General features: G+C 43.2%; 1 protein-coding gene across 1 annotated transcript; it reads right to left on the bottom strand.

Annotated features, from left to right (window-relative positions):
• Positions 1-15,999: 15,999 nt before the first annotated feature.
• ESX1 (ESX homeobox 1) lies at positions 16,000-21,160 on the bottom strand. Its single transcript, XM_060002001.1, has 4 exons — positions 21,091-21,160; positions 20,614-20,926; positions 19,515-19,560; positions 16,000-16,434 (listed from the first exon to the last, which is right to left on the bottom strand). The coding sequence occupies exons 1-4, from the start codon at positions 21,158-21,160 to the stop codon at positions 16,000-16,002; spliced, it is 864 nt and encodes a 287-aa protein (XP_059857984.1).
• Between the last annotated feature and the right edge of the window lie 248 nt (positions 21,161-21,408).

Below are 21,408 nucleotides of genomic sequence, written 5' to 3'. Positions count from 1 at the left end.
TTTTTTTAAAAAATATGTCTGATTTCACTTGCTCCCTAGAACAACTTTGTTTGCATGGGGCTGGGTTTTGCTTTCACAATTTTGTATGAAACCACATAGATACAATGGGTTAAGTGGGTTTTGCAAATTACAGAGATAGTAATAGAGCTGCCATAAGAACCCAGACCGCCTGACTCGTAGTCAGGCCTCTTTCTGTTGTGCTGCATATGAAAGGCATATGTGATGATAGGACGCAGTATAGAGTAATAGTAGTGAGCCTTTCCTGAGCATTACCTCTGTGGCCAGGAGCTGTGATAGGTACATAAGTTATGTTATATTATTTATTCCTCTCATCAGTTCTCTATTATTCCAATCTTAGAGAGAAGAATGCTGAAGACATAGAGGTTAGGTAACTTTCTCAGGAACAAATAGCTGGAACAAACAACCGGCAGAGCTAGGATTGGAAGCCAGATCACTCTAACACTAGCATCCCTGTGCTTTACCACGTTATTAATCTTGACAGAGGAAGGGCTTTAGAGTCAGAAGGACTTGACTTCGAATCCTAGCTTTTATTCACTTTGTGACTGTGGGCAAAAACTGTCTCATCTTTATTTATTTTTTTCCTCATCTTTAAATGGAAATAATAGTACCTAACTCCTAGGATTAATGGGACGATCAAATAAGATCATTCATTTTAATTATTTAGCACATCACTTGGCACAGAGTAAAGGCTCAATAAATGAAAGCTACCAAATGGGGGAGGTTTATAATAGTACTCTAGCCACCAAAGTGCCTCAGCAAAAGGATCAGTTCTATCTTACGTTATCCCAGCAACATGTGGCTCATGATTGGTGTTTCTATACATTTCTATATGGGAAGTAAAATGAAAGTATGCTCTATACTTTGAAATGAAAGAGCGTTTTTCATTCTAATTCTAAAGATTTTAATTGTCAAAGGCACAACAGGTTTGATGTGGAAATTCCGAATCCAGTCTGCCACAAAGCCTCTTGGCTTTTCATCCTAAGAGCTAACTTCTCAGATACTTGGAAACTAGTGCCAAGTGATTCTGGAAACCTTTTCTGGAGTTTAAGGGGAAGACGTATGTTTGAGAAAGTCTTGGGAGGGTGTAAACATTTCACAAATCTGGTCAATCGCCAGCCCCCAACCCCAGGGAGATGGTATAATGGGAGGATGATTTCAAGCTCCCGTGCTCACTTTTCCCCATTTCTTATCACCTACAGATTCCAAAGTATTTTAGGGATGAGGTCAAAGAGCAAAAGTGGGTGGGCTAAACAAAGTGGTATAGAATATACCAAACAGAAACAACTAATTTTTTGAAAGATATTGCCTATGTTCTGGGAGCCAAAAAGGCAGGGGCCAAGGACAGGCCTGCTAATTTTTACTGGCCTCAGGGAAATAAGGTTAAGGGCAGAGAGCACAAGGGTCCGTATAAGGAGAATCCTTGCACAGCTTTCACTTAGCTAATGTATTAGTTTCCTATAGCTGTTGTAAATAATTATCACAAACCTGGTGGCTTACAATACATATTTATTATCTTTTAGCTCTGTAGGTTAGAAATCCAACATGGGTCTCACTAGGCTGAAATCAAGGTGTCAGCAGAGCTGCATTCCCTTCTGGAGGCTCTGGAGACTAGTATGTTTCCTTGTCTTTTCCAGCCTACATTCTTTTTGACTCATGATTCCTCTCTTCCATCTTCAAAGCCATCTTCAAAGCCAACAAGGCCATTCAGAGTCCTTTTCACATCTCATCATTCTGACCTACTCTTCTGCCTCTCTCTTTTACTTTTAAGTGCCTTTGTGCTTACATTGGGCCCATCCAAACAATCCAGATCATCTCTCTATTTTAAAGTCAGCTGATTAACAACCTTAATTCTATCTTCTACCTTAATTCTCCTTTGGCATACAACGTAGCATATTCACAGGTTCCAGGGAATAGGACACGGACATCTTTGGGAGGAGGTAGTATTCTGCTTACCACAGCTGCTGAATGTTAGAAAGAGAATTGGCCCCTCTTACTAAAGAGAGAATAGATTAGGGACAGTTGTGGGACTTCAGCAATACCGACAGATTATTTAAGTTTCAGGTGTTATTTGTAAAATGGCCTGCTATACACCTGCTCTTGAATGGGAAGATAACATACCTGTAAGTATGACAATTTGTTCCCAATGATTTTCTAACTTTAACACAATTTCGATTAAAAGGGGAAAATAATCAAGAAAACCAAAAAATAGTCTTAAAAGTAATAAGGAAGACTCATCTCACCACAAATTAGAGCAAGCTACAAAGCAGTAATCTTTAAGATGGTCATGCTGGCTCAAAAGTGAGATATTTATCAATGGAAAAGAGGAGAGAGGTTGGAAGTAGCTTTAGCATATATAACATTAACAGATGTCAACTATACACCATAAAGCAATGAGCAAAATATTTTATATTAAGTAAGAACTTTGAAACAACTGGATAGCAATGCAGAAAAAATTAGAACTACACATCTACTATAGGGCACAATTGATCTCAGCTGGGATTTTCACTGAGCTAAAATCAGGTAAGGGGCTTCCCTGGTGGCGCAGTGGTTGAGAGTCCGCCTGCCAATGCAGGGGACACGGGTTCGTGCTCCGGTCCGGGAAGATCCCACATGCTGCAGAGCGGCTGGGCCCGTGAGCCATGGCCGCTGAGCCTGCGCGTCCGGAAACTGTGCTCCACAACGGGAGAGGCCACAACAGTGAGAGGCTCGCGTACCACAAAAGAAAAAAAATCAGGTAAAATCAAATCTAAGAATAGAATAGACAACTCTTCATAAGCACAATTATTTGATAAAGTATAATTACAACTGTGGGGAAGAGGACAGACAATTCACAGAACAAAAAAAGCACATAACATAAATCAATACTTGAAAAAATATGTATACCTCATTATGGGATAATGAAGTAGAAATACAAAAAAGTTCCATTGTATACCTACTTAACCAAAAAATTGTTTTGAAAGATAAAACCCAATATTCTTGAGGCTGGGGGAAATACAAAATGCTAGAAATGATGATCATAATAACTGCAGTAGCCAACCCACATTCCTCATAACATTTCTGTGCAGGGGGACTTGGTTTCTCCCATGTAATAATGGAGGAAACTGTGACTCAGAGAGGTGGGGTAACTAGTCCACCCTCACATAGCTAGTATAGGCAGAACCAGCTTAATCAAACTTTGTTGAAGTCCAAACCCTGTTTTTAAGCAGAACTCCTTCTACAGCAATATGCAACTAGAACAATGAAAAAATTCTTACCCTTTGACTAATGTATTCCAGGCCCAGAAATGTAGCCTGCGAAAATAATTTCAAAGAAAAAACAACCTCTCTATATCCATGTCTATATCTAACTATGCAGACAAAGATGTCTATTAATTCAACCAATAGCTATTGATTGCTCATAATCTACCGGGGGAAAAACTATACGCAAATTCCAATATACGAATGTAAACATTAAAATGATCAATGTGAAGAATATGATCAAACATGTAAAAGAATTTATGAAATGATGTTAAAGGAAAAAATAAGTTAACCACACTATTGGATATCCTCTGTGTAGAAACAACTGGTCACAGGGTGAGATTCATGAGCTAAATTTAATCAGAAAAGTTTTGTGACTTGGGATGGGAATTGCGGGAAATTTCTAATAAGGACTTTTTCAGTGGGGAACCCTGTTGCTTGACCTTGGCGAAACCAGGGGGCAAGTTTTAGTGTTGATTGCCTATAAAAGCCAACTTTGCAGAAGTGGTGGTCTACGCGCCCCAGGGTTGGTGGGTAAGAGCTTTAGTTCCAGAGGGAACACTCCCTCCCCTCCCCGCCCGCCCGCCCGCCCTCCGAGAGGCCAGCAGCACGTGCTTCTTGAATGGGAAACCGGGGGCGGCAGAGCGCACAGGCAGGCAGGCGCGGGCGACGCGTGTAGGCGTGCTTGCCGCGGGCGGTTCCAGTGGAAGCTCAGCTCAGACCACAGGATGGAATCATTTTCATTTACAGAATCACTACACTGATCCCCTTTTCGCTGAAGTTAAACCACTGTGTCGTGGGCTAGGGGGGCATTCGGCTTCCATTCGCTACCCCTCTTTTCAATCTGAGACCCTCTAGCGGCTGTGGCTGGCACGCAGAGCCCCAAGGCAGAGGTTTGGGGGTGGGACTGGAGGGGCGGGGGTAGGGGTGGGACTGGAGGGGCGGGGGTAGGGATGGGGGTGGGGCCTTTTATAGTCTATGTCCATTTGAATATGTGGGTCCTTACCAATTATGCCACTAATTGTTTAAACGATTGCAAGACTAAAAAAAAAATTTAATCACTAACCTGCTTTTGAAAGGACTTTTTAAAATTTCCTTCCTGAATACCTCTTAGTTAATGCAGACTTGTGAGCAGGGGCACCCTTCTGGGGCGCTGGCTTTGTCAGTCCCTGGCTCACCAGGCTTTCTTCTCTGATGAAGAATTGTTCATGTTTTCTATAGGAAGGAGTTTGATGATATTAAGCCAGCGGTCCCCAACCTTTTTGGCACCAGGGACCGGTTTTCGTGGAAGACAATTTTTCCACGGCAGGTGCGGGGCGGGGAGGGGAATGGTTCAGGTGGTAATGCGAGCGATGGATGAAGCTTTGCTCTCTCGCCCGCCACTCACCTCCTGCTGTGTGGCCCGGTTCCTAGCAGACCGCGGCCCGCTACCGGTCCGCGCCTCGGGGGTTGGGGACCCCTGTATTAGGCCATTAGATTTACAAAATATTTCCCGAACTCCTTGGGTTAGCCAGTTGGAATTTCACATTGGAAAAACTCTGCCATAAATGGACAATTGTTTCTTGTTTGACCTCACTGGGAGCAACTCGGCAGCTACTGGGGGACATTCTAATGCCCAAAAGAAGGACAGAATGAAATAGACTGATGTGACCATTGGGATATTTTCAAGCTGAAGATCTCAAGTGCACGTTTGTGCAAAAGAGAAAAGAGCCAGTAATGCCAAAAAAAAAGAGAGAAGAGCCAATAATGCAGAGCTCAGAGCATGACTAGGACAGAGCATTTGAGTGCAACAGGTCCCTAAGGGAAGAGGTTATTTAGGTTTTTGATCCACATTGAGGGAATTTTTGGATATGGTGTAAGGTAAGAGTCCACCTTCATTTTTTTGCAAGTGGATATACAGTTTTCCTAGCACCATTTGTTGAAGAGACTGTCCTTTCCCTATTGAATGGTCTTGGCACTCTTGCTGAAAATCATTTGGCCATATATGTGATCCATGAACTGCTTTTATAAGTATTGCCAGACAAACTATACCAATAAACTAAACACACACACACACACACACACACACACACACACACACAAAACCACTAAAATAGGAACATTTTGGAAGCATTGGATTCAAAGTAGGAGAGAGTTGGTCACATTCATGCTCTGATTTTGCCTTGCTTTTTAAAGTATGACACTTCCAGATTCCAATGATATTGTATGTTCATAGACTGTTTATAATTCACCCAGAGAAAGGGAGATCATGTTCTCTTTTAAAAAGGACAGCTTAAAATAGAGGAAAAGGGATGCAATTAAATATTCAATAGTTCAGGTAGAAGAACAAATTAAAAAAAAAGCCAGGTTGATACAGAATGATTTTACCTGCTTAAGTTTTATCCAGAAAGTTACATGATGGATGATATATTAAAGTAAATGCTTAATACATCAGAGTGTCCAAGAAATGGGGTTCTTCTTCTTAATGGAGCTTTCTGATGAATTGAAATTTAAGAAGAAAATCATGTTTTTGTGTATTTCCATCTTTTCTGTTGAAAAACTTGTGAAAACATTCATTAGTCCATTTTCCTCTCAAACTTAGAGCATAGTAAACAAAATTCAATGTTTACTTCAATGAGTATGTATACATCAAAGTGAAAAAGACTTTGGTTTGAATTCTATTATAGCCACTCATCAGCTGTGTGATTTGGGGCAGGTTACTTATCCTCTTTGTGTCTTAGTTTCCTTATCTGCAAAATAGTGATCATCATAATCCATGCATATTGCTCAGCACAGTATATGGCACATCATAAGCCCTCAGGAAATTTTAGCTGTTACCATCCATTACCACTGTTTTGTTTTTGCTTTTGCTTTTTTGTTTTTTGAATTCTGCAACATCCTCGGTGCAATTGGGGAACAAGAAAATAGGAGACACAGTGGGCAGAAATTTCAGGTGCTTCCTGTGCAGGTAAGGGATATAAGAATTGCATTTATGAAATGGTTAAGTTTCAGTGAGATGCCAGAAGCTATGAAGGTTCTGATCCATACCTCAAGCCTACAGGAATGTAGGGAAGGGAGGCAACAGCTGGGTGGGTGGGATTAGGAAAGGGAGGAGCAATGACAGGAGGAGGAAAAGGCAAAAGAGAAGCAGGTAAGCCCTGAATGATTCAGCTAGATGAGGGAAGCACACAGGAATAGTACAAGCAAGGATGTAGGGTCAGAAATGAGCATGGCATACGGTATTTGTCTTTCTCTTTCTGACTTACTTCACTCTATATGACAGACTCTAGGTCTATCCACCTCATTACAAATAGCTCAATTTCATTTCTTTTTATGGCTGAGTAATATTCCATTGTATATATGTGTGCCACATCTTCTTTATCCATTCATCTGATGATGGACACTTAGGTTGTTTCCATCTCTGGGCTATTGTAAGTAGAGCTGCAATGAGCATTTTGGTACATGACTCTTTTTGAATTATGGTTTTCTCAGAGTATATGCCCAGTAGTGGGATTTTAAGAAAAAAAAATGTCATGAAGAACCTAGGGGTAAGACAGGAATAAAGACACACACCTACTAGAGAATGGACTTGAGGATATGGGGAGGGGGAAGGGTAAGCTGTGACAAAGCGAGAGAGAGGCATGGACATATATACACTACCAAATGTAAGGTAGATAGCTAGTGGGAAGCATCTGCATAGCACAGGGAGATCAGCTCGGTGCTTTATGACTGCCTGGAGGGGTGGGATAGGGAGGGTGGGAGGGAGGGAGGCACAAGAGATATGGGAACATATGTATATGTATAACTGATTCACTTTGTTATAAAGCAGAAACTAACACACCATTGTAAAGCAATTATACTCTAATAAAGATGTAAAAAAAATAAAAATAAAGTAAAGAGATACACTCAGGAAAAAAAAGAAATGAGCATGGCATGTTCTGGGGATAGGCTGTGAGGTTGTAGTATTTCAGACTCATCATTCTGGAGATCAAATTTCTTTGCTGAGACAGTAACTGGGAAAGATGTAGGCAATTAGACTGAATGTGCGCTGACCCCTGGACTTTCTTTAAAAGATTATACAAAGCATAACACTATGAAAGTAACAGGGAAAAAAACCCAGGAAAATTAAAATTTAAAAAAACGGAGAAAAGGGAAAAAAAGACTTTCCTGGCAATTTGTTTTTTCCTGTAATAAATATACAGTCCTGATAAACTGAAGTTCCTTGCAAATGTGATGTTATTTAATAGAGAGGATGGTGTATAATGTTATAAGGCTTATCAGTTATATGGGAGAAGAAGCTACACTTGTGCACAGGTCCCTGAAATGTAGCAGAGGAGGTATTAAAAATACCATTTGACGCGTATATATGGAATCTAGAAAAATGGTACTGATGAACCTAGTGGCAGGGCAGGAATAGAGACACAGATGTAGAGAAGAGACTTGTGGAAACAGCAGGGGAAGGGGAGGCTGGGGCAAATTGAGATATTAGCATTGACATATATACACTACCATGTGTAAAATAGGTAGCTAGTGGGAAGCAGCTGCGTAGCACAGGGAGATCCGTTGCTGCTTTGTGACCACCTAGGGGGTGGGATAGGGAGGGTGGGAGGGAGACACAAGAGGGAGGGGATATGGGGATATATGTGTACATATAGCTGATTCACTTTGTCGTACAGCAGAAACTAACACAACATTGTAAAGCAATTATAACCTGATAAGGATGTAAAAAAATACCTTTTGCGTTTTGCCAGTGAATTGAGGCTTTCTCATGGTTCGCAGGGGAGGAGATGATAAGGAGGAGTAGGGTGAGGCTAAAGGACCTTGCTTTCTGGCCTTCACTTTGCTTGTCACTCCTGGACAGCGATCTCATGACTTGTGAAGAAGACTTCCTCATCTCTTCATGTCCCACATGTTTACTAGGATCACAACTGGTAACCAGCTTCCTTACTTTCTGTTTGGAATGAATGGATTGATCACTTTTTTAAAAATTGATTTTTATTGGAATATAGTTGATTTACAATGTTGTGTTAGTTTCAGGTGTACAGCAAAGTGAATCAGTTATACATATACATATATCCACTCTTTTTTAGATTCTTTTCCCATATAGGCAATTACAGAGTACTGAGTAGAGTTCCCTGTGCTATACACTCAGTTCTTATTAGTTATCTATTTTATATATAGTAGTGTGTATATGTCAATCCCAATCTCCCAATTTATCACCCCTCCTTTCCCCCTTGATAACCATAAGTTTGTTTTCTACATCTGTGAGTCTGTTTCTGATTTGTAAATAAGTTCATTTGTACCACTTTTTTAGATTCCACATATAGGTGATATCATATGCTATTTATCTTTCTCTGTCTGACTTACTTCACTCAGTATGACTATCTCTAAGTCCATCTGTGTTGCTGCAAATGGCATTATTTTGTTCTTTTTTATGACTGAGTAATATTGCATTGTATATATGTACCACATCTTCTTAATCCATTCCTCTGTTGATGGACATTTAGGTTGCTTCCATGTCCTGGCTACTGTAAATAGTGCTGCAATGAACATTGGGGTGCATGTATTTTTTTGAATTATCATTTTCTCTGGATATCTGCCCAGGAGTGGAATTGCTGGATCATATGGTAGCTCTATTTTTAGTTTCTTAAAGAATCTCTATACCGTTCTCCATAGTGGTTGTACCAATTTACATTCCCACCAAGAGTGTAGGAGGGTTCCATTTTCTTGGCACCCTCTCCAATATTTACTGTTTGTAGATTTTTTGATGATGGCCATTCTGACCAGTGTGAGGTGATATCTCATTGTAGTTTTTTTTTTTTTTTTTTTTTTTTTTTTGCGGTATGCGGGCCTCTCACTGTTGGTGGCCTCTCCCGTTGTGGAGCACAGGCTCCGGACGAGCAGGCTCAGCGGCCATGGCTCACGGGCCCAGTCGCTCTGCGGCATGTGGGATCTTCCCGGACCGGGGCACGAACCTGTGTCCCCTGCATCGGCAGGCAGACTCTCAACCACTGTGCCACCAGGGAAGCTCTCATTGTAGTTTAGCCTTGCGTTTCTCTAATGATTAATGATGTTGAGCATTCTTTCATGTGTTTGTTGGTACTCTGTATATCTTCTTTGGAGAAATGTCTATTTAGGTCTTCTGCCCATATTTGGATTGGGTTATTTGTTTTTTTGATATTGAGCTGCATGAGCTCTTTGTGTATTTTGGAGATTAATCCCTTGTCAGTTGCTTCATTTGCAAATATTTTCTCCCATTCTGAGGGTTGTCTTTTCGCTTGTTTATGGTTTCCTTTGCTGTGCAAAAGCTTTTAAGTTTAATTAGGATAGAAAGTCCAGAGATTAACCCACGCACCTGTGGTCGCCTAATCTATGACAAAGGAGGCAAGAATATACAATGGAGAAAAGACAGCCTCTTCAATAAGTGGTGCTGGGAAAACTGGACAGCTACATGTGAAAGAAAGAAATTAGAACACTCCCTAACACCATACAAAAAAAAATCAAAGTAGATTAAAGACGTAAATGTAAGGCCGGATACTATAAAACTCTTAGAGGAAAACATAGGCAGAACACTCTTTGATATAAGTCGCAGTAAGATCCTTTCTGATCCACCTCCTAGAGTAATGAAAATAAAAACAAAAATAAACAAACGGGACCTAATTAAACTATCACTCTCTTAAATATAGTGTTAAGCTGAGAGAGTTATGAGGCTATAGAATATGTTCACCTAATGCAAGAACAGATTTGGCCATGCAGATTCCTGAAGTCTAAGCTTTTGTGTTAAGTAAACAACAGAAGAACCAACTTAGCACCCTGCAATATTTCCATCTGACTCCCTGTTGGAGTTGAGGTTTTGACATGGTAGGTGAGCCCATGGAATTAATTGGGCATCCTTAGAAATTCCTCCAGGATAAAATGAAGGTATAGAACCATTTTGGGTGAGGTTTTTTGTTTGTTTTTATTTTGAGGTGCTGGGGCTGGGGACCTGGGCCAGGGGCAATCACATGGTAGTAGGGTTCCCTCTCTGTGCTGACTTTCCCTCTTTTCTCATGAATATTTCAATCCTGGTGAGACCCCTTGAAGTGATCATTTGAGTTAAAGGAATGTAGAGATGAGAGGAAAAGAGAAAGAGTTGCCCCCTTGTTTTATCTTGTAATGGGGACTATGGAAGGAGATATTAGGGACTGATTTGCATATTAACCTGAGTTCTGTTTTTCCTTTCTTCTTTTTTGTAAAGCTCAGCTGGCCAGGGCCACCTCCTTGTGCCCCACTGGCTACCTCCCAGAGACACTACTCAGCTGCCAGTGCCCACTAACTCCCCAGCTCCCTACTCCCCAGCAACAGCTCAGGGCCCAGCCATGCACGTGGGTCACCAAGGCCTTTTATTTCCACTCCTGACTTCAAAACATCTTTTGCTTTATCTCTTTGTCTCCCTTGTTCAAGGGGAACTGGTCAGACTATTCCTTAATCTCTACTCTGCCTCCTGTTTTTTCATAAACCAAGATTCTTGGGCCAAGAATAGAAAATTGTGTTACAGCTCTGCAGTTCTCAGAGAGGCCCTAGTTTTGTCTGGGGGCTGTGGTTCAGAAGGGTCCAGGTGTATCAATTATGCTGCCCATGCCTGGGTGCCGCCTCTTCAATCACTTGTGTCCCCTTGTTTGTGAAGCACAACAGAGTGTGCTTTCAGAGGGAGTCTTTTGTATTCCTAGAGTCTAAAAATATTTGCATGTAAATGTTGGGAATCCAGACAGTCTCCTTAAGATCTATGCTTTGCATGGGGAGGCATGCCGACCATCAGGGTGCATTTGAAAATTAAATTTACACCATTGCACTTTGGGTTCCTGCCCCAGAGCATTTCAGTGACATCTGAGAAGGAGAGAGTGTGACATTGATCAAGGCAAAGCATAAATAACCACATTTCAAAATGAATACTAATTGCATAATGACAGTTTCCAAACTATTAGCCTAGTTTACAAAAAAAGTTAATTCAACACAAGCCCAGAGCTGGCTATGGCTTATGTTCTGTGATGCCAGTTGGCAGGCACAGCTTTGCCAGGGGATTGGGAGAAATGCGGGTTATTGTAATGGAAGCACACTTGGCCTTTTGTGAGGAGGGTACAAACTGCATCACTCTCTCAAGCCCCTGCTGTTCAGCGTTCAAGAGTAGACACCAGGATACTGCATGCCTTCAGGGGAAGCTGCTTACTTTTCCTAGAGGTAAAATGGCCCAGTGCCGAAGCTTGGGAAGGAACCTTGAGTTTGTAGCCCCTTGAAGGAAAGAGTTCTGGGCGGATGGAGGTGATGAGCACAGAGGAGCTGAACCTGGCCTGGTGTGTGCTGCCCCTGGCTTGGAAATCCTGGGCCCAGGGGAGGGTATGGCCACACAGAGGCTGGCCTTCTCCAGGATGAACTGTGCATGCTACCCAAGGCAGGCCACTCCACTGCTCTGGGCCCGTGTTTTCTCATCTGCAAAATGAAGGGAGTGGACTGGATGACCGTGAAAGCCCCCTCCAGTTCAGAGAGAATACCAGGGTCTCTTCCTCTAAGCCTGGTGTCCCTCAGAAAAAGAAAGGCACTCGGCTTGGAAGAGTGGCATGAAATGACTGGACTGATTCTCTGTCATCACTGTCCTTTGACTGCAGGACTTGTGAACATTTGTCTTATTTGCCAAATTAACGTGACCTTGTGTGGAAGTACATTAAAGGAAGATGAGAAAGTGTCTGCTAGGAAGAGGAGGTATCTGACGCAAGAGTTCATTCTCTTTGGGACGTTCTATTGCCTTGACTAGTTGGGAGGGAGCATTAGGAAAGCCTGAAATGAATCCCCAAATGATAATTTCGTGCAGCATTCTTAGGAAGAAGGGTGTATGATGAGAGTTAGATTATGATATGATTTGCCTCCAGCCAGTGTCCACTCAAGGTCTGAGAACCCCTGTCTATGTACCACTTTATACCAGCTCCCCCCCCCCATCATCAACAAGAGGCCCTGGGCTACAGGATTCAAATTAGACAAAGTAGGATTTACCAATCAGGAAATACAGGGAAGGACTCTGGTATTTTACTTTCAGGTTTCCATCAATTCCGAGAGTCATACCAGCACTAAATGTCTGGGTGGGAAAACAGTATAACTGTATGTGTTCAGAGCATGCCCAACTTGAAGCATATTACCCTATGTTCAGAATGCAAGCAAATGTCTGATTATTTTTTTGAAAACAACTCAGATCAAACTCTCTTCCCCTTTATAAAAATACACTTACAGGGACTTCCCTGGTGGCGCAGTAGTTAAGAATCTGCCTGCCAATGTAGGGGACATAGATTCAAGCCCTGGTCTGGGAAGGTCCCACATGCCGCAGAGCAACTAAGCCTGTGTGCCACAACTACTGAGCCTGTACTCTAGAGCCCGTGAGCCACAACTACTGAGCCCATGCACTGCAACTACTGAAGCCCATGTGCCTAGAGCCCATGCTCCCAACAAGAGAAGCCTCTGCAATGAGAAGCCTCTGCACCGAAATGAAGAGTAGCCCCCGCTCGCCGCAACTAGAGAAAGCCCGTGCACAGCAACGAAGACCCAATGCTGCCAAAATAAATAAATAAATAAAAATACACTTACAGTACTGTAACTCTTTGTTTAAAAAGTCACTTTTCACCCCAATCTCAAGGAAGATCCTTGTATTCTCAACCAAATAATTATTTCTAGTCTCTCCTTTCCTGGCCCTTTTTTCCTAAGTACTTGCAGTCCAAAGGATGGCTGGGATTTTGATTCTCAGGCTCTTCCAAGTTAGACCTCCAAGGTTCTGACTAGATTTGTTTGAAACAAGATCTAGGTTACATAAATCTAATTCTAATAAAAAAAGCTTGCTTTCCCCCCAAATACCTCAAACCTTCTCCCTGCTTAATTTGACCACAAAAATGACTATTGTGTGGGCTTCCCTGGTGGCGCAGTGGTTAAGAATCCGCCTGCCAATGCAGGGGACACGGATTCGAGCCCTGGTCTGGGAAGATCCCACATGCTCTGGAGCAGCTAAGCCCGTGCACCACAACTACTGCGCTTCCGCTCTAGAGCCCGCGAGCCACAATGACTGAGCCCATGTGTCACAACTACTGAAGCCTGCATGCCTAGAGCCCGTGCTCCACAACAAGAGAAGCCACTGCAATGAGAAGCCAGCGCACCGCAACGAAGAGTAGCCCCTGCTCGCTGCAACCAGAGAAAAGCCCACACGCAGCAACGAAGACGCAACACAGCCAAAAATAAAATAAATAAAAAATTAAAAAAATGACTATTGTGAAAACTGTCATGTGTTCATCAATGTGAAACAACTTTAGAAAGAGCACATCTAGAATTATTACTGTAAAATGCTGAAGCACTTGTACTTCTCCTGAGATTATGTTTTTAAAATTTGTCACCCAAAACTGCCAGGTCTTTATAGACCATCTATCTCAGGTAAATATATTTGCCCATAGTCAATTTCTAATGATTTTTAATAAATGGAAATAATTTCCTTATATTAAAATAATTAATTTCTGATCTATGCTTTGGGGATATTTGAAATACACTTTAAGAGGATGCTATTTGTGAGATTATTTTAAAAGACCTCTCCCTTTCAAAACCTAGACTGAGGGGAACCTAATGCAGAAACGTTTTGCATATTTCCTCTGCCTCCATCCCACCATCCTTCCTTAAATCATCTGGCACCTGGAAGAAGTAGATGTGTTTTTTTTTTTTAAATTTTATTATTTTTGGCTGTGTCGGGTCTTCATTGCTGTGCACAGGCTTTCTCTACTTGCAGTGAGTGGGGGCTACTCTTCATTGTGGTGCGCGGGCTTCTCATCGCAGTGGCTTCTCTTGTTGCGGAGCACAGGCTCTAGGTGCGCGAGCTTCATTAGTTGCAGCACGTGGACTCAGTAGTTGTGGCACACAGGTTCTAGAGCACAGGCTCAGTAGTTGTGGCACATGGGCTTAGTTGCTCCACGGCATGTGGATCTTCCCAGACCAGTGATCGAACCCATGTCCCCTGCGTTGGCAGGCGGATTCTTAACCACTGGGCCACCAGGGAAGCCCTAGTCCTATGTTTTTTTAAAATAGTATATATGTCTCTTCAAGACCCCATCCAGTTATGGGGAAGGGTATTTACGTTTTTGCTTCTTCCAGGCAGCCTGAGATGAAAAAATGTTCTGTGTTTGTCAGACTGCATCTGAGAGTAAACTGTGGGATTTGTGCACTGGGTACTGTTTGAGTCTCAGGGTGGCAAGGCTGTATGGGGTCCTGGAGCTTCAATCTGTACAGATCCTGTAGTTCCAAGAGGACTTACAGACATTGAGGAACCTGATGTTTAACAAGAAGGAAAGGGGGCAAAAATGGGAAATGAGAATGGTTGTTTCAAAATCACTGGGGGAGGATGGCAATGGGTATGCACAAGCGCATCCTGGATGTCCCTCACTCCCAAGAGGGGCTGGGGCCTCTGCAGTAGCAATAACCTCTTTTCTGCAGGAGTCCCACATTTGATACAACCACCTTGCTGACATTTGGTATCCATATGTGTGAAGGGAGGGAAGAAAGGAATGCAAAGTATTGGACAATACTGCAAAAGTCATATGCTTTTCCATGAAAATAAAGCCTCCCTTCAAACTAGGAACATGTAACTGCTGTGAAACTTGTCTTTGATAAGCCCCTTCTCCCCAACCTGTGCGAGGAAATTCTGGTGTCACTGTGACACCCCTATCTGAAGTCACTGCAGTCACTTCATAGCATGACTGTTCATAAAATCACTGTACATTGATAGAAATTGATAAGAAGCATGAGTTCTACTGAAAAGATAGTAATATTTTAAAAATAGTTGGCCTGGCCTCCTTTTCTCACCTCCCATTTTTGTTTTTCTTTTCTCACCTGGCAGTTTTACATGAAGACATTATGGGTAAAGTAAAGGTCTGCTTCTTTTTAATGAGTACCTATTCTGGAACTCTGTTCAGGGGACCATCTCTCAGATGTTGAGGGTGACAAAATACACTTCAGGGTGTGATTGTCTGCCTCTGGGCTGGGGAAGCTACAATAATAGGCTCTTTTGGGCTGGGAGTGTGGGGTGAGAAAACAGAGAACCATTTTCTGATCTTACTGGAGCCCCCTCTTGTGTCTTGGGACCAGAATGGTTCCTATTCCCCTATCACCTCCATAAAGTGGAGGGCAGTGAACAGAATTTGGAGACCAGATGGATGCTTGGCTGCCACCTCCTTTCCTTACAACCCTGTGAGCAACCTCTTAGAAAGATTCCCTTAGAGTCCATGGCTGGTGAGCTCCTTGAATAGAACATGTCCCTGCCTGGAAACACGCTGTACTCTCAGCAGAGGGTCATCCCTTCCCATATCGCACATGTATGTGCTCCCAACGGGTCAGGGTACGGATGGGGGGAGGAGAACATGTGGTCAGCGTAAACCTGCCACAGGCACTGGGAGGACTCTGTTACCTATTATGGTGACTCAGAGCTATCACATTATGAAAGGAAGCTTCTTCGACTTTCTGTTTGAATTGCATTGCCTTAGCCATTCCCATGCATACCCAACTTAGTCCATTTGACAGCAAAAATCAATATATTGCTAACTTGTATCTTTATTGAAAACACAACATGCTCTCTAAAAACAACAGAAACAACAGGCACTGATTTTGTCCAATTATTCATCTAACAGGATTTTGATGAATTACTTTTGATGTGCTGTGAACAACTTCTATCTGGCAGAACAATACAATGGAATAACTATCATGAATACCATATTCAGAAAATGGGACCTGCGAAATGACCATTGATGACAGGGCCCCATGCAATACCTACAGGGGCCACAGCAAAGGGAGGCACAGGTGGTAGGGGTGGCAAAGGCATCCCAGGTGGCATGGGTGGCATCCCGGGTGGCATGGGTGGCATCCCGGGTGGCAGAAATGGTGGCCCGGGTGGCAGAGGTGGTGGCCCGGGTGGCAGAGGTGGTGGCCCGTGTGGCAGCCTGGGTGGCAGAGGTGGTGGTCCGGGTAGTACAGGTGGTGCAAGTGGCACTGCAGGAGCACATCTCCATGTAGGCCTTACAACAGGGATTGCCTGATAGGGCCCATTCAAGATTATCCCCACATGGGGGCGCAAGGCAATGGGGATCAGATTTCTGAACATCAGTGCCCTCTGTTGTCTTCTCCACTTGGCCCTTCTGTTCTGAAACCAAACCTTCAATCAGAGGGAAAAAGAGATTGGTTTAGTATATTGAACAGTTAATGTCATAATAGAAAACACACACCATGCAAATCTGCCATTGAGATTTTACACTGCAGCAGGAGAAGCTATTCCCTTATTGCTAAAATATCTTAGGAAAGCAAACAGCACACCTCCCTCAGCTAACCCTTAGTGAACCAAGCCTAGCCCAGACTTTGGCACATTGATTTGTCTCGTTTTTAATATTCCTTAATGGGTTTTTTCCAAGTCCTGGATACAGGCTTAACTGATGAATTGCACCAGGTCCCTGCTGTTGGACTATCAACTGTCCAACTGCCTCCACCCTCTTCTCACCAGGAGTAGTGTCATCATGGTTGTGAGGGAAGCTGAGTGTGGGATAAAGATGGGTCCAATTAAAGTCATACCGAGGGGAACCATACCCTATTTGCAAAGCCCATCTTCAGTCTGAAGTAACTAATCCATAGGGGCATGGTGCACTTTTAGACAGAAGGTTTCCTTCAATGATGTTTAACAGATCATTCTTTCTCTGAAACCTCGTGAGACTTAAAACAGATGGTATGTCAATGGAGGCCTCATCATGGGGGTCCCAGGGACTTTGTGGCTTGTCTTGCTGGGACATGAGAGGTGCTGAAGCCCTGGACACTGCCTTGATATTTCAGCCGTTAGTGTTAAGGAAAGTTTAGCTTAACTAAATCCAAATTCACTAAACCCAAAATCCTTTTCCCCAGATAAGATATTGGGCACCCTATTGTCACCACTGTCAATTCTGTATTCTCCAATTTGCCCTACCCTCCAAACCTTTCTGGGCTCAGGACGAGGTCAGCTCATTCGGTCCCAGCTTCAGTTTCAGGATGCTGGACAGAAGCCACTGTTACCCAGAGTGTTAGGGTACCCAAGGTCCTGCCAGCTTCACTCCTTAACCAGGAGACCCCAATCCCATCACTCATTCCTAAGGCAGGAAGGTCCAATTATGTTCAATCCTGTGGGGACAGGGGTCACAAAAGAGGCTCCTCCCTAAATGCTTGCCAACTATTAACAAACAAACAAACAAGCTATCAATTAGACTTTAGTGTCCTCTTAGTGTACTAGTTGATGGGGTTTACATGGTATTTAATCCTTCTGGACGTGCCCAAATGGCAGGTTTTAAGTGAGACAAATGGCCTCTTCTCTCTGCCTGCCCGAAGCCACCTTCTCGCTCTCCCATTTTAGGATTTGGTGTCCTTCTACTACATGGATATATAGTCTGAAGAAGGCCACCATAATTGAGCTCATTTTGGAGGGATTCAAATGTACCTGTGGTCTAATCTCCCTAAACATAACCAAAAGCCCACGTATGGCAAATTTTGGTATGGGCCAATATTAGGTCCATATTCCCAATACTGGTTTCGTAAAAGAGATCTACTATATTTGCACAAGATGGGTGGGATAAGCATCTATTAAGTTTCTTGGGGAAATTCATGCTGTAGTGTTTGGGAATTTATGAGAACACTGTCTTTTTCCTTACTTGTGTCTTCTGGCTCATTTTCCCTTCAGAAATCCATTAAGAGGACTATGTAAACCAAGGCATGAGGAAAAGCAATTCAGCAAACCTTGTTTTTCTTTTCCTCTGGGTTTACCTTGCCTGTCTGAGACTCATCCTGAGACCAAGCCTGACTGTTGGTCCAGCCTGTGGCATTAGGATGCCACCATCCAGTGGCCTGCTTTTCTGCATACCACAGACAGATGGGCAGTACGTTTCCATCACTGTACTCATGCATGTGCTCTGGGGCAAAACAAGTAAGCCATCTTAGATATATATATATATATATATATATATTCATTTATTTATATATTTATATTGAGGGGGGAAAATACTTCTTTGATGTAACTATGGTGTTCTATGCCCTCAGATAGTCACTTTTTGATTCCATGATCTACAAATTTGTAATCACTGCCTGAATAAATGAAAAAGTATTTTAAATTAGCACAGGTGAGAATCTGGCCTGAAGTGAGATCACCCTCACAACCAATCAAATTCCTGAAATCCACCTTTTCAAAACAATACCACCAAAAAGGATAAAAAAAATCTTAGATGTTAAAAATTCTTCAAGAGAATATTCACTTATTCATTTAGTAGTTTCATAAAGTTGAATTTGTATGTCACCTGCGATGCATATATTTGAATGTATACGATTCTTCTCTAACCTTTCATTCCTTCTTAGGTCAATGGAACTTAATTCAAAATTATTCTTTCTCTTTTTTGGATTCATTTTTTGAGGATAATTTTCCAAAGCTTACAAACCTTTTCCCATTACCACCGTAACTGCAATATTTTAGCAATGTCTTCAGGCTGACATCAAAGTCTTCCAAAAATATTAGAATTTAAGACTGCCACTCTCTACACTGATTTGCAAAACACTTAAAAACAGCAGCAGGAGGATTAGGCACTGGGACTTGGACTTTTTAGCCACCCCCGGGGCATCAGTTTCAGTTTAACTAAATGTGTATTAGTTACTCATGTACTATGTTCTGTGTTTGAATTACTCTCTCACCCCAATGTCTAAATATTTATATGTTCACTCATTTAGCCAAGAGCTTATGCCTGGTTTTAAGTATTTTAAATAATTCAGTACAGTTGAACTTTCTTATAACCTAGCTCTTCAGTGTATTCATTTGAATACTTCCCAGGTGAGACTGAGCCTCAATAAATTCCACATAGAAATATTCCTTTAGGGAATACTAACATCCTTCCTAAAGGATGCCAGTGTTAGAGGGACATGAGCTTTATTTATTAGAAAATAAAGTGTGTGTGTGTGTGTGTGTGTGTGTGTGTGTGTTTATAAAGAGAGGAGGAGAGACGTGTGTGTTTTATATTTTTCCCTTTAGGAAATCGAATTCTCTCTGGTAAAGTACAATTTCCATAAGCTCGAACTTACTTGTCCTATTTCCCACCCCCAAAGCGCCCATTGTTCAAAAGTTATTTGCTAAACACGGAAAAGACAACAAAACACACCAACCTGAGTGTTTCGAGGGCAAAACCTAAAGCATGTTTTAGAATGGCTGTCCTGCCAATTTTAAAATTAAGATTTACTGACCTGCACTATGGCTTCAGGCAAATTCAAGCGTCTTGCAATCACCTCTCTGAGGGGGTGAAAAGTGCAAATGTTCAGTATTTGGAGTTGTGAATAAAATATATCATTTACATTTCTATACCCCTCCCCGCAGTTTTCTGTAATACAGCTTGAGGTTTACTTTAGGGAGGGTTTTCCCATGGACAACTCATCTGTTAAATAAAATATTAAAAGGGAATACATATTAAAATTCCTGATAGTGTATCTGTTAGTTGAATATGACTCAATTAAATTTTCCGTTTGTGGGAAACTAACACAGTATTGTAAAGCAATTACACTCCAAAGAAGATGTTAAAAATAAATAAATAAAATAAATAAAACGCCAAAATACCAAAAAAGCGGCGTTCTGAAGCAGAGTATTTCTGTTTATTGTAAAAGGAAGCACTAAACTCTCAAGGAGAAACTTCAAACCACGTTGGCCAAGCGATCAAGGGAAATTCTTTTTGCTCTTTAGCGGGCGAAGATTGAATACAATGGAACCTGAAAGGGCGCCCCTAAACCTTACACCTATTTGTCCTCGTCCCCCATTGCTACCGGGCCAGAACAGGCCTTCCCCTTGTCTGGACCACAAATTCTCCGGGGAAGGTAAGCGACGGGAATAACTCACTGGCTTTCTAAGGGTCGAAACTGTCGCCTGGAAACAGCGCTCCACGAGGCAGGGCCAAGACTAGGGTGAGGCCAATGAGGCGCTCGCCTCGTGAGCAAAATTTAAAGGGCGCGAAAAAGCTGAGTAATTACGATAAATATTTTAATGCAATTTTCAAAATGTAAAAAGGAATGCAAAACTCCATGATGAACAAATTACCAAGATTTTAAATTAAAGCAGGATTAATCGGCACTGCCTTCCTTTCTCCACCCGAGTTCCGCTCCCGTCTTGCACCCCCGCAAACTCTATAGGCATTGCGCCACGCCCAGAGAGCTAGGGCGGACCCGGCGCCCTCGAGCCTCCTAAGTAGCTTTTGGCCCAGGAGAGGAGGGGGAGGGTCCTGGGAAAGAGCCTAAGGCGCCCTGGGATGAGCGCGGGCTCCTGGAGAACTAGGCGTCTCTGGAGCCAGCCACTTACCGCGCGAACACGTCGGGGTAACGATTGCGCTGGAAAGTTCTCTCCAGCTCCCGCAGCTGCAAGACGGTGAACACCGTACGGTTGCGGCGCAGGTTTCTCGGTACCATCTGTGGCCCCTCAGCGGCCAGGGCGGCCAGCTCCTCCTGCTGCTGCGGGGGCTCAAGACCGCCGCCGCCCACACGGTTTTCATCCAAGAAGTTGGGACCGACCGCATCAAAGTAGTCTGCTGCTGCTGCTTCTCCGGGCTCAGGTTCGGACAGCGTAGCCTCCTCCTCTCCGGTTACAGTCTCCGAGGTCAAGGTAGGCTCCGCATCTGTGAAAAGAGAAAAAAAAAGGGGAGAGACCGGGGCAAGAGAGCCCACGGTGCGCGGGCTGCAGGACGGCCGCTGCCGCGCAGCGTCCCGTCCACCTGCCCTTCCCAGGGAAAGTTCCTTTTCTGGAATTTGCCAAAGCACCTGTCCCCGTATAGACACTAACTATGCAGTTCTTCCTCGTCCTCGTCGACCCCCAGGCTGCGGTAGCCGATGTCACGGTGGCTGCACGCCATGCCTTGATTGCTGTCGATGAAGGCTTGCGCTTCAGCAGACTCCGCGCTGGGGCCGTGGCAACTACCTCGGGGTCTGCTCTTCTGACGCCGGGACCTCTTCTGGCGCCGAGGCTGGAGCTTGCGCACCTTATATAGAGGGGTATGTTGCTTCCGCGGGTTCAAAGCATACGCGCTCGCGTTGGTTAAGCGCCCCCTACTAGAATTCACATTGCCTCTAGTGGGGGTCGTTGGGACTCTTTTGGGGCGCG

This window comes from Delphinus delphis, chromosome X, assembly GCF_949987515.2.
Source record: "Delphinus delphis chromosome X, mDelDel1.2, whole genome shotgun sequence".
NCBI lineage: Eukaryota > Metazoa > Chordata > Mammalia > Artiodactyla > Delphinidae > Delphinus > Delphinus delphis.
This window is presented reverse-complemented; position numbering and strand designations above follow the sequence as displayed.

Bases quoted from the DNA above. Each gene is read 5' to 3' on its own strand.
- ESX1 (XM_060002001.1), bottom strand. From the start codon at position 21,160: ATGGCGTGCAGCCACCGTGACATCGGCTACCGCAGCCTGGGGGTCGAC. The intron at 19,561-20,613 runs GTAAGTGGCTGG...TCACCCCCTCAG, and splicing joins TACCCCGACGTGTTCGCGCG to AGAGGTGATTGCAAGACGCT. The intron at 16,435-19,514 runs GTCAGTAAATCT...CTCTGATTGAAG, and splicing joins TGCCTGAAGCCATAGTGCAG to GTTTGGTTTCAGAACAGAAG.